General features: G+C 36.0%; 1 protein-coding gene across 2 annotated transcripts; it reads left to right on the top strand.

Moving 5' to 3' along the window:
* Positions 1 to 8087: 8087 nt before the first annotated feature.
* LOC148875525 (cysteine-rich receptor-like protein kinase 10) lies at positions 8088 to 12200 on the top strand. 2 transcript variants are annotated; one of them, XM_088942100.1, is made up of 7 exons: positions 8088 to 9027; positions 9884 to 10009; positions 10204 to 10325; positions 10439 to 10649; positions 10868 to 11105; positions 11357 to 11507; positions 11677 to 12200. In XM_088942100.1, exons 1-7 carry the CDS (start codon positions 8223 to 8225, stop codon positions 12022 to 12024), a joined length of 2001 nt encoding a protein of 666 aa, XP_088798226.1. In that variant the 5' UTR covers positions 8088 to 8222; the 3' UTR covers positions 12025 to 12200. The 2 variants fall into 2 exon arrangements, with proteins under 2 accessions (XP_088798226.1, XP_088798225.1); XM_088942099.1 differs by having other exon boundaries at positions 8088 to 9033; positions 11677 to 12165.
* The last annotated feature ends 1490 nt before the right edge of the window (positions 12201 to 13690 follow it).

Consider the following 13690-nt stretch of genomic DNA (forward strand, 5'->3'; position numbering starts at 1 on the left):
CTTATATCATGGGAGCTAACCTGTTACATCACACTAATCTTTTGTAAAGCAAAGGTGATGCCAAATTAAATTAGGGTGGCATACATTTCCTTTTTATCCCAATAATACCTTTTCAATCAAAATCAACTGCACCATGACGTAAATCCTCTATCATTTTGGCAAAGATAAAAAGGGTTTTTAACCAGTAGCATGGATGCAATCAACAAAGCAAAAAACTAGACTAGCATAGAGCAAGATAAAGTAATAATCAAAATGAACATATAGGAATCAGCCAAGAGCAAAGAAAAATGAACTACAACATTACAAGGGACAGGATCAACAAAACAATTTAACATAAGAAAGAGGACTACACTAACTTTTTTCAAGTGAACATGGAGCCAAAGTTAACTAGGTATTTCATCGAGCACTTAGAAGACATTTACCTGATAATGCCTCTAATGATCATCCTTTCCTTAAGTAAATAAATCAGTGATTGTCTAAAGACAGTATTCCAAAGTTTCCTCCAACAACTCATCTTAATCTCGTTACAAGATGGGAGCTGAAATTCAGCATTTGGAAATGGGAACAACGAACGGCAATAATGAGTGGCAAACAATGAAGCCTCTCTTCACAAACTTTCCTTTTCTGTGATTGGAAGTCTCTGCTTGTCCATGGTTCAACTTCAGTCTTCAATGAAAGCACAATTTTAATCAATGCACAACCTAATAGGTGGTTAATATTAATCGACCTGCCTGCATTTAGAATTGGAGTAACAATTGCCTTAGAGTAGAAATGATTTTGAATAGAGAAGAAAGTTTTTTATCCCTATTTCACATCGGAGACTTTGGCTGCTTACTTTGATGCTGATTGGGCTGGCTACCATGATGATAGACAATCTACTGGTGGATATGACATTTTTCTTGCCTCTCACTTGATCTCGTGGAGTGCTAAGAAATAGCCAACTATTGCTCGACCTAGTACAGAGGATGAGTTTCGGGCTCTAGCTAATGCCACCATGAAACTCTTATTGCTGCATTCTCTTCTCTTTGATCTGGGAGTCAAAATCCAGTCACCACTAATGCTATAATGTGATAATATTGGGGCCACATATCTTGCAACTCATCCCATTTTTCGTGCCCGTACTAAACATATTGAGGTCGATTTTCATTTCCTTTGAGATCTTATTGTTAAGAAGTCTTTGATAATGCAATTTCTTCCCACACAGGACCAACTTGCTGATATTTTCACTAAGCTGCTCTCCTCTCACCGGTTTGAGTGGCTTCTGTCCAAGCTTCGACTGCTTCCATCCCACTTTCACTTGAGGGGGTATATTGAGGAGTCGACCAACCCTAGCTCTCCTCCTCTTACCAAAGAGAGCTCTAGTCTTCCTACTGAAGAGAGCTCTAGAACTCTTACCAAAGAGATCTCTAGATCTCTTACCAAAACAGGTTAGTCTTCCTGCTAAAGAAGGACCAACTACTATACAAAGAGTTCTTACTATAGAGAGGTCAATCAAACTAAAAACGAAACTCTCCTCTTAGGAAGTTTCCTACTGAAGATCCTTCCTTATTTCTCTGTTTCTATACTTGTAATTATTTCCAATATATTCAAACTTGTACAATCATTTTACAATCAATTTAATTCGACTCATTCTTTGAAGACTACACCTCATATTACTTTTAACTATCATACATATTTTCACTTTGGGAACTCATCCTCTCTCTCTCTCTCTCTCTCTCTCTCTCTCTCTCTCTTTATGAACATTTGCATTCCATTTTTGTCTTCGCTTTTGCCAACTAAGGTATTCATAAAACCAAAAGGGTTCGACTATGATATGGAAAATATATGATATCCAATGAAATCAAACTAAAAATTTTGGTTAACTAAACTAATCAGTTAAGTACAAGGTACAAGTTGGGTTTCAGTTAATCAATATAAAAAATTGGATATATATATATATATATATATATATATATATATATATATATATATATAGACACACACATACATACATACACACTAGCAGGGACCCATGCGATGCACAAGAAAATCTAAAAGATTGAATCATCTTATTTACTATTCATTAATTGATAAATTAATTATCAAAATTTGTTGTTAATTAACTAAAAATATTCAAAGTTATTGTTAATATCTAAAATTTTAATAATTATATTTTTCATTTAATGTTGATTTACAAACAATAATTATTGTTAATAAATTTAATTTTATTAATCATTTGTAGTAATTTTAATAATTGTTATTATTTTCATTATTTTTAAATGAAATTTTGATTAACGTTAAATAAATAAAAAATTACAAAAAGCTAACATTTTTATTAATTCCTATCTCTACCTCATGGTCAAGACACTTTACCCTATCCCCACACTGTCCCTAGTGTCAAGCGGGTTCAAGGCAAGTCACGATGAGTTAATTAATAACAATATTTATTAACTTTTGGTAATAACACTTTTTAATACTCATTGAATATGGGTTGGATTAAATATTGACTCTATTTAACTATTTATTAATTAATCTAAATATTTTAAATGAGGGAGAGTGGATATAGATTGGGGGGAGAAATTTTAGGAATTGATTTGGGAGTGGGGGTAACATGATAATTTCATAATGGCTTAGAGGAAATATCTTAGCACTACAAAAAAACGATGTGTGCCAGCGGTCTTAGTGACCACCGCTAGAGTGATATCTGAGGGGGTGGTCTTCTAAAGACTGCCACCTACATTTGTTTTAAAAGATGGCACAACGGTCTACTTGATAGATTTTACATTGGACGGGATTTAAACCAGCTCTTTCTCCCATGCAAAGAGAACCCTTCTTGTTCGACAAGACAAAAGGTTCTCTACAAAGAGACAGAGAACCCTTGTAGAAAAATTTTGGAGAAGGCGCTAAGTTTTTCTCCTTTTCACAAGTAATAAAAATTTAGGAGAAGACGACAACCATTGTTTGTGCAAAAATTGGGAAGGAAATCTAGGGTTAGGGTTATAAGAAGGTAGCAAACTTTATTCATTCTTCGTTTGTGCTTGAGAAGGGGGAAATTTCTAGGCGATATCCAATCCAACACTGAATCTTATTTGTTTGAGTAGGAGAAGAGAAGGTAACGTTTTAAATCTCTTTCTTTTAATTGTTTTCATGATCAGTGGTAGTGAACAGTAAGAACCAATCGACCATCTTCTTCCTCCTCTGTCATTCTCTCCACTTTCACTCTTTCTTTCTTTCTTTCTTTTTCTCACCAAATCCCCCATTTCCATTCATCTTCTTCTTTGGAATGGCAATGGTGAACTAGATTTTTTTTTTCAGGTATAATCAACTTCCATTTCTCTCTCTTTTTTTTTCAAATTCCATTGGGTTTTAAGTGGTATTGATGCATTGATTTCTAGAATAATGAATTTGTAAGAATTTAAATTTTGATCTGTAGCTTGTTTTGCCTTTCATTGTCATTTATCTTGTTTAATTGACAATGCTCATTTGTGGATTTGTTTGCTACTTTTCAAGTTTGGTAAAAAAAAGTGTTATAGTTTGTGACATGTCTTTGCTCTGAGTTCTTGAACTAGGTAAAGAACTCACATCAACTGAATTTTGTAAATGATGCATTGTTAGTATGCCCTTATGAATGCTATAGAATATTTTGAACTACTATTGATATTCCAATTAATTGCTTAGAATTCAGCCCAAATAAATTTTAGTTACTATTCCTATCTTTATAGTTAAAACACTTGAATATAATTCTAATATTTATATGTTTTGATTTGCAGGTTCAACCAATATGTTAAGTGGATTTGCATTGGAAGATGTGACACATTATTAGAGAATTTGATTATTTTTTTTAAGTTCTTTACTATTTGTATGTCAATTGAATTTTGTATTTGAACAATGTCTTTTGGATATTTTAATATATAATATTTGAATTAATATATTTCATTTAAAATTGATTTTTATCAAATGGTTTTTCTATATTAAATAAGTATGAAAATGCTAAATCAATAAACAATTCAGGTACCACAAAAATACTGTAATTAAGCGGGTATATGATTTTTTTTTGAAAAAAAATAGGTTTATGCTAGTGGTCATGTCCGTCGGCTTAGCTATCAACCTGGTATAAATAAAAATGAAAAAGAAAAGATCTAAGTGGCAGTCATGCAACCGTCGGTTTAGCCACAAACAACACCTAAGGCGGTAGTCTTTTAACACCTAAGCCGGTAGTTCGGACCTCGACCTAAGAACATGAAGGATTTTGACAAAAATCTAAGGTGGTGGTCTTTTGGTATCTAAAACAGCGGTCAAAACTGATGCCTAATTAATGCTAAGCCAGTGACTTGGTAAGACCACCACTTCAGAGCATTTTAAACCATCTTCAACCGGCCATATAAGGCAGCGGTCTTTTGCATCTAAGCTGACAGTCCTAATCTAAGGCAGGGCTTTTATAAGGGGGTGGGCGCTTGACCACGACCTTAGATCTAAGGCGGCGGTTTTTTCTTGTAGCAGGAGAGAGATTCTATGAATACTTTTAGATAGTTGGGTTGGAAATGGTGATATAACTTAATGGGAGTGGTGGAAAGGGGAGACGAGAGAGTCAAGGAGAATGGAGGGTGGGGGTAATGGAGCAAGGAGAGGCATGTCGACATGGGGACCCATGCGTTGCATGAGATTTGTTAAGTGATAGCTAAACAATAGAAACACATAAGAGTATACAATTTTTTTATATTTTATATTTTTTAAATAATTAATTAATTTCAGCTAAGGTTGTTCATCAAATTAATGAAACCCACCAACCTGACCAACACGACCCGAGATGGTCAATTTTCTAGTATTTCCGGTCAGCTTTGGTTCAATAATTTCCTAACTTGACTAGGTTGGATTAGTTTCGCTTTCGCCATTTGTAAATTGACAAAAATTGAACGACCTGGCCATATATATGTATATTAACGTTTTATATTTTTAATATGAGAAAGTGGAAAAATTCCAATATTTCTTAGTCTAAAATATTTTAAATCATAAAATTTATTTTTAAATTTATTTTTTAATAATGTTACTGTAATTTTTAAATTTAAATTTAATTTTTTATGTTTAAATACTTTGAACCGACTAACTAAATCGAAAATCGACCTAAATCGGTACAACCTATAGGGATGGCAATTTCCCTAGTAAAATCAAGGCCCCCCACCCCGTATGGGCTAGGTTTTCCCTAACTGTAAACGAGGATGGGATGGGGCGGGGAAAATATTTTTTTCCCGAACCAGAGATGGGGCAGGGATGGATTTTGTATATAATTCACTGAACCTAAAAGTAAATTAATTAAATATACCTAGGTTTAAAATATCTCTAAGTTTTCCCTAAATTCTTAAAATCTTAGAATCCCATAATTCTATTTTTAAACTACACCCAAAGTATCATAATTCAATTTCTAAAATACCTCCAAATTCCCATAATCCTATTTGTAAATTATCCACAAAATAGATAATTTTTAGGTGTTTGCCTTAAAGCATGGAAAATTCGGGGATTCCCTATCCCTGACAAGGAGTGGGTGCCCTGCTCCGAACCTTCCCCACCATTGGGGACGGCTGGAAGGGGCAAAGTATCTTGACTAAAGGGCGGGGATGGGAAGGGGGGGTGCCCTGCCCGTTGCCATTCCTACAGCCCGAGTTGGCCTATTTTCACTAATGGTAAGTCGGTTTCGAGTAACCAATTCCCTAACTTGACCATGTCGATTTGGTTGGTCAAACAACCTACAACCAAACTAAGCCAACCCATGAACACTCCTAGTTTCAACTAAATTAATAGTCTAATCTCCAATAAATAACAATAGTCTAATCTCTAAAGTAATTGTCCATTGATTTATTTTGAGTAAAAATAAAAGCATGCCTGTGAATTGGTGAACTGCTGTGAACGTGCCCAACTCAGAAACTCTCTCAACAGGAAGGGTTATTAGCCCCCAACAGCCAAGGTTAACCCATCATTCTCTAGTTTAATATTGAAAACAGCATGTTCCACACAGGAAAAATTGTGGGAACATGAATGACCCATATAGCACACAGATAGGTTGATCTGTTTTCTTCGTCCTTTTCACCCGAACATCAAAATGGTCATGTGTGATCCATTTCACCTCTTCCTCTATTTATTCTCCCTTTTATTGTAACCTGTCAATCCTTCTGAACTTCCTATATTTTCTTGTCTTTCTGTTATTTCCAACAATTTATCTTGTTTCTTAGGGTGCGTTTGGTAGAGGTGTAAATGAGAATCGGGTAAACTTTACACCCTAGTTCGATTTTGTAGACATTTGGTAGGGGTGTTGATATACTTCATCAATGGGTGTAAAAGTCCATTCTTGTCAGTATATTCATTAAAAATCAATGGAAAGTTTAAAGTTTACATCGATAAAATTGATGTAAAACTTTACCTTCATCTTCCTCTGTCCAGTGGTTACATTGCATCTCCTCTATCCAACGGCTGCATCTCTTTGTTCGGTCAAAGAAGAGAGTGAACTAGTGTGACGGCGACAACGTATTAGTGAGCAGCGGCGTATCAGCAAATGGTGAGCGTATCAGTGAGCAGTGAGTGGCGGTGATGTATTAGAGTTTGATCCAAGAAGAGAGTGAACCAGCTCTGGCATATCAGTGAGCGGCGATCGGCGTATTAGTACAAATCATGCAATCCTCCTTACCGATAAACAGATTAGGATTCGACATTATCAGTTAGCGGTGAGCGGTGAGCGGCGAGTGGCATATTAGAGTTCTGTCCAGACCCAATTCTGGCGTATCAGAGTTCCCGGTGGCGGCGAGCGGCATATCAGCGCAAATCCTTCCGGTGTACACATTGAAGCACTACGTAAAATTCAATGTATAAGCGTTTTTTGTTCACCTTTTTCCATCGAGACCCAGTTTGTTCACCTTTAATCAAATAGCTTTTTAATTTACACTTTAAAAAACCAAACATGATCGATGTAAATTTTCAAAATCAACCGGTCCCGATTTTCATCGATCACTAAACCGGTTCACATTTTTCCATGATATAAAATTTAAATTTACACCTCAAACAAATGCATGTTTATGGTATTTGTTCACATCTTCTAGTTTTGCTCCTTTGGGGTTAGATTCACACTGTAATTACAAATTCAACATCGTTATATTCATAATTATAGTGGCCATTAACAAATCGATTAAAAGCCTACACAAAAGTTTTGTTACTCTCAGCTGGATATGATGCATAAACTAATGCCCTCACACCCCACTATTGATGCTTCTTTACGAAAATAGAGAAAAATGGATCCAATTGATCCCACTCACGGGGAATCAAATCCAACAAATTTTATACAGCGCTTACATTTTGATACAACAGTTAAAAATAAAATGACTCACCATTCAGTTCCTCCGCTTCCCTGTGCGCCTAATGTTTTAAAAGCATAAGTTGAGGATATAAAAAAAAAAAAGCAAAGGAATATTTTGCGGCACAAGACAAGGTATTAAAAAAGATATTAAATAAAAATTTAAAAATAAAATTAATCATAACATATAAAACATATTAAGAATGTACTTACTCTTTTCCTAATTGCGTTACTTCAAATAATAATATTAAACACTACATATTCCTAATTTTACAAATCGCTTGATTTTATAATTGATTCAATTTGCTCCGCAAAACCTAAGCTATTTAATGTAAATAGGCTGTTCACCATATCCGATATTTGCATTAGAAAAATGAGGACCAGAGAATATCCCTTGCTCAAGTTTGAGACGTTGATATTTGACTGGGTGTGTTCTTTAAGATCCTATTTTTATTTTATTTTTTAATTGGAGTTGCAGGACTCTTGAATATCCAATATGTGTGAGGAGGAGAATGAGATCCTTTTTGCTTGTCTTTCTCGTAGGGGTAGTTTGGTTATAAAATATTTGATCGTCTCCATCGATGGGCAAATTTGGGATTTTCACATGTTTTAAACTATGATACCAGCAATTTCTCTCAGGGTTTTAACGTCACACCAATGGAAGGATCGAAATTACATTTATCCAAAGTCACGGTAGGTTTTTAGGAAGGTCAAAGTTCAAAGGAGTTTAAGGTATTGTCAGAAAAAGGCAGGGGAAGTTTAAGGCTGTGCACTCAACTTCTACGTGTCCGTCGAGATTATCGGCTTCGGTCAGGGCAAAGCTTCCCGCTTTTCCCGTTCTCCTGTGAGTATGCTTTTGTTTCTTTAATCAAAAGTTGAAAAATCAAAACAAGAAAGAAGTATTCTTATGTTTGGGTCATGTGCCATGAAGTTACTACTCCTTTTCCTTCCTTGTCTATTTCTCTTTCAAATGCCCACTCGAGCTCAAGACCCCATCCTTGACTCCTGCTACGGCTCGGAAAATTACACCTCCGGAAGCCAATTCGAGAAAAATCTGGTGAACCTCCTCCTTCCTTCCCTAGTCTCCAGTGGCTCCCGCAATGGCTTCTTCAACACTAGTGCTGGCGACAACCCCGACATGGTTTATGGACTTGTTCAGTGCAGAGGCGATATCTCCATGGATGACTGCCAGAACTGCTTATACAACTCGAGCATACAAATCGTCCAGAGATGCTCAAATACGAAGGCCGCGTTCATCTGTTACGATAACTGCGTCTTACGCTACTCCAACCTCAACTTCTTTTCCCTGTACAAAGCTAGTCCTGTAGGATATCTTTGGAATGACACCAGTGCATCCAATACGGATGCTTTGGATAAAGTAGGAGAACTCTTGACCAGCCTTATAAATACGGCGTCCTCTAAGGCTTCCAGGTTCGCTACTGGGACGATCAACACCGACTTGACCGGCAAAAGCACTGTATATGGTTTGGTGCAGTGTACTCTGGATTTAACGGAGCTTGGCTGCTCCTCTTGTCTCAAGCAGATGATTAGCTGGATCCCTTCCTGCTGTAGTGGCAAAATAGGAGCCCATATATTTTCTGCGAGTTGTAACGTAAGATATGAGACTTACCCATTCTTTGACTTAAAGTCGCTGCCACCATTGCCTCCTCCACCACCGATTGAAGCAGATCCTCCGTCTAAAGATGGGTCAGGTGACGGTAATATTTTTCCGTCTTTGGTTTTCCTTACCTTGAATTAGCCTTTTGTTATTGTTTTCCTTCAGTCATTGTTTTTATTATTTTGCCTCTATTTTAGTACTCGAAATTCAATGAATCTTTTGCTATTGTCTCGTCTCTTAAAGAAACAAATCTCCGTATCCCGTAGGTAGGTACCTCTTCCCGGAGAAAAATGGCTTTCTAGTTTCTACATTCGTTGCCCACCCCATTTCACTTTCCAATTATCAGAACTAGCAACTCAGAGTTCAGTGATTCTTTCAATTGGATAAAATATTCGGCAACAGGGGAGTGTTACTCTGTCTCCTACTAATAGGGGAGCTAAAGAATCTTAACTCCCCAGGAAAGGATAAATCCCAAGCTGGAAAAGAACAAAACAAATACATTTGAGCCCAGAACCCAGAAATCCTATTGACTCCTTGCCTAGCCAGACCATCAGCAGACGAGTTTGCACTTCTCTTAACCCAATTACACTGAACTTCCATATTCTTGGACAACCATTTGAATTTTCTCTTCTCATTACTGTAACTCCAGAACTTAGAATTGTCTTCTTTCAACTAGTTAACTACCACCATAGAATCTCCCTCTACAATCAGCTTCTTGACCTTTAGGTCTTTAGCCCTTTGTTCCTCTTCCAAAGCATAAAAGTAAAGGAGAGTTTGAAGACTATTTCTTCTATGAAGAAAAGGGAGTTGTTTATAAGATTACCCTGAAACGAACAGTTGTTGAAAATGCAGTCGTTTGGTATTAACATTTTGTGTCGTGTTTATCTTCAAGATTCAATTATCGTCGGCAAATGTTCTTTCTTTAATGTTTTTTTTCCCTATCAATGCAGGAAAAGGGAAAAGGATATCAGCTGGAACTTTTGTTGCAATTGTTGTTTCAATTGCTATTGCAGTGTTGCTATTGTCAGTTCTAAGGTGGTGTTGGCGGAGTAGAAAAAAAGAGGAAACAATCAATGGTAAGAGATAAGTCTTTTATCTACTCTTGGTAAACTTCATTTGTCATTTGAGATTCAATACTTCAGGCTAGGTAGGCATAATCATAGCTCCATGGACGCCTGTAATTTCAATTGTTTGATAAAATAAATAACCCATGTTCAATAATTACAAGTTCATTTTAACATCTTACACTTTCCTCTTCACATTTGTCTAGATGGGAATGATATTACAAATGTGGAGTCGTTGCAATTTAATTTCAGTATAGTCATAGCAGCTACAAACAACTTCTCTGATGACAACAAAATTGGTCAAGGTGGATTCGGTTGTGTTTACAAGGTAATGAGATTAAACATAGAGTAAACATGTGAGTATAGTTTTAAACATAGAGTAAACATGTGAGTATAGTCATAGGTGAGTAGCTGTTTATGATGAATTATATATATTGCCAGGGTATACTTTCCAATGGACAAGAAATTGCTGTGAAAAGGCTCTCTAGAAGCTCTAGACAAGGTGCAGAAGAATTTAAGAATGAGGCTGTATTAGTTGCAAAGCTTCAACACAGGAATCTTGTTAGGCTATTGGGATTTTGCTTAGAAGGAGAAGAGAAGATACTTATCTATGAATTCGTCCCCAACAAAAGCCTTGATTACCTTCTATTCGGTTTGTTCTTTAATCTTTCGAGAACCCCACTCACGCTTTCTGACCTACTGCTGTTCTCTTCTCTAATGCTCTGTGGATTTTGGAAAATAGTATTTTCTAAGCTTTGTGCTTTAAAATTTTTCTTAATAGATTTAAACATTTAGAATGGTGGTAAAACAATTCTCTATCTATTCAAATCCTATATCCTAAATTCCTAACTTGTTTTGGATATTGTACAGATCCAGATGAAAGTGAATGTTTGGATTGGCCAACACGTTACAAGATTATAGTGGGCATAGCTCGAGGGCTTCTTTATCTTCATGAAGGTTCTCAGCTCAGGATTATTCATCGAGATCTTAAAGCTAGCAACATCTTGTTAGATGGTAATATGGACCCCAAAATATCTGATTTTGGGATGGCAAGAATTTTTTGTGTGGATCAAAATCAAGCCAATACAAACAGAGTGGTTGGGACATTGTAAGCCTTCACTATTGAATCCTTTGTATATGAGGGTTATAACTTATAAGACAATATGTATACTTTAGTGGTAGAATGATTTGGATATGGAGAGACCTGATCTCAACTATACTTAAGTTCAGACCAGTTGGATTGTGAAATGCAGACCACTATTTAAGCTATAAATTATTTCTTCAAATTCAGTAGGAATAAAACATTATTAGTTTTAGTGTCATGACTTAAAGTGCATTCCCATTTATAATTCTTTACAGTGGTTATATGTCTCCGGAATATGTGATGCGTGGACAATTCTCCGTTAAATCTGATGTCTACAGCTTTGGTGTGTTGCTTCTAGAGATTATTACTGGCAGGAAGAACAATTCTTTCTATCGAGCAGAGTCTGCAGAGTATCTTCTAAGCTTTGTAAGTGTGAATCCTTAATTTCATGTACTTATCTTTTCTTTGGTATGACAATAGATTGCTATTATTTACAATAGAAAGAAGTCAGAATTACCAGAACGTCAATTTGTTGTTCAATTCACAATGCACCCAGAAGTAAACTGAGTAGTTGCATATTGATGAACTGTTGTAGGCCTGGAGAAATTGGAAGGAAGGAAAAGCTTTAGAGTTGCTGGATCCAATTTTAAGAGAGTTCTACTCAAGAGATGAAGTGATGAGATGCATTCATATTGGATTATTGTGTGTTCAGGATAATGTTGCTCGGAGACCCACCATGGAAACAGTAGTTCTCATGCTGAGTAGTTATTCTGTCACTCTTGAAGTGCCTCAACCACCAGCGTTTTTGGGATACAGAAAAATGGAACCAAAGAAACCCACGAGGGAGATTGAAGAACAATCAACAGAATCAGATCGATCTACAAGTAGATCACAAGCGGGGTCTATCAATGATGTAACAATTACAGAATTAGACCCCAGGTAGAGTTATAGCATGGTATCAAGAATACAAAAGAAGACTTTTCTTGATTTGCAAATCTAGTTCTATTTGTGTACTATTAAAGTGCTTTCGAAGGAGAGCAATATACTGAAATAAGTAAATTAATTTGTTTTTGACAGAAAGAAAGGATAACAACAGAAAAAAACAATGATGAAAAAGAAGCATAGGCTCTGTTTGGATAGACTTATGCTTTTATGTTTTTTAAAGTCCCAAAACAGAAGCCTAATTGTGGGCTTTTACTATGTACTTTAGGCTCAGTTTGGAAAGAGTACAAATACATAGAAAATAATACAAGGTTTTTCACTCCACATATTTGCATTTGTACTCCTTCCAAACTGAGCCTTTGTGTGTGAAATGGGTTTGGTAAAATGTGCTTTCATGGCATTCTTTTTGCAATAGAAAGCAAAAACATGCTTTTTTTTTATAAGAAATAAAATTAGCCATCAAAAGAGAATGGATTATACAAAGATAGGCCCAAAAAAGGGGGAGGAGAATACCACACTCTTTCACTAAAATGTTTAGCCTTAATAACAAGATAGTGAGCCAAACTATTTACAGATCTATTCACAAACAAAAAGGAAATTGAAGAGAATGAAGATAAAAGAGTTCCAATGTCATCCAAAGTAGTAAAAGAAGACCAAGCAAAAGAAGAGGGAAGTCCATTTAAAGGAGAAACAGAAAGTAAGGAGTCTGAGATAACAGCCAACGAAGATAGCCCTAGCACTTGATGGCAAAAAGTTCTTCCTCGATCAACCCAGCAGAGACTATAAACTTTCCTCCTACAGGGAAAAGAAAATTACCGTTAGTTTCATCAAATGCCACACAACCATAGGAGCCTATAGAACAATTTAAACACCCTCCATCACAAAACACAACAAAGGAATGAGAGCACCAATTCTTGTCAAAGGAAAAAACAGAAGCTAGGCAGGGATCAATCTTCACACCGATCCAAAGAAAAACAATCCATCACATAAGATTTAAGCCGTGAAACAAAGTTAGCAAGATAAACATACTCCCCATTAAATAAGATAGAATTGTGAAATAACCATATATTATAACACCTAGCCATATAAACTTGTCATGATACTCCTAGCAGTCCAAGCTCGATAACAAGGATAAAATGACATCAATTAAATCCCTAGATTGAACATTCTCTAAACTGAGACCCCAAGGAGAGGCACTCTAGACAGCTCTAGCACTGGGGCAACCAAGAAACAAATGATAAATAGTTTTTTCCTCTGCAATTCGTAATAGAAGAAATATAAATAAAACCCCTAACTGCCCTCCAGTGGAACAACTTATAATGAAACAAAGCTTTCAATTTCCAAATCTTAGAGAGAAGGCCCTTCACATTTTGAGGAAGAACAGAACCCCACCTAGCTTATAGATAACCTTCTTAATAGAAAGATTTGTAGAGGAAGAAACTTTCCAAAGGAAGGGTAAACAATCCATGGATTTAAAGATATGAGTATTGATAATAGCTTCTGCCCATGCTTCCCCAAACATATTTCTAACTTTATTCACATCCCAAACATTATTTGCACCCACCAAAACCTAGAAGGAATAATCTTTACAATTTTCTATAGGAGGGCCTATAGGGGCTGTAAAACTGTTACCTAACTGGATCTGGAGAACATTCCAGATATTCATA

This window comes from Nelumbo lutea, chromosome 1, assembly GCF_056320005.1.
Source record: "Nelumbo lutea isolate HS-2025 chromosome 1, American lotus-T2T, whole genome shotgun sequence".
Lineage (NCBI taxonomy): Eukaryota > Viridiplantae > Streptophyta > Magnoliopsida > Proteales > Nelumbonaceae > Nelumbo > Nelumbo lutea.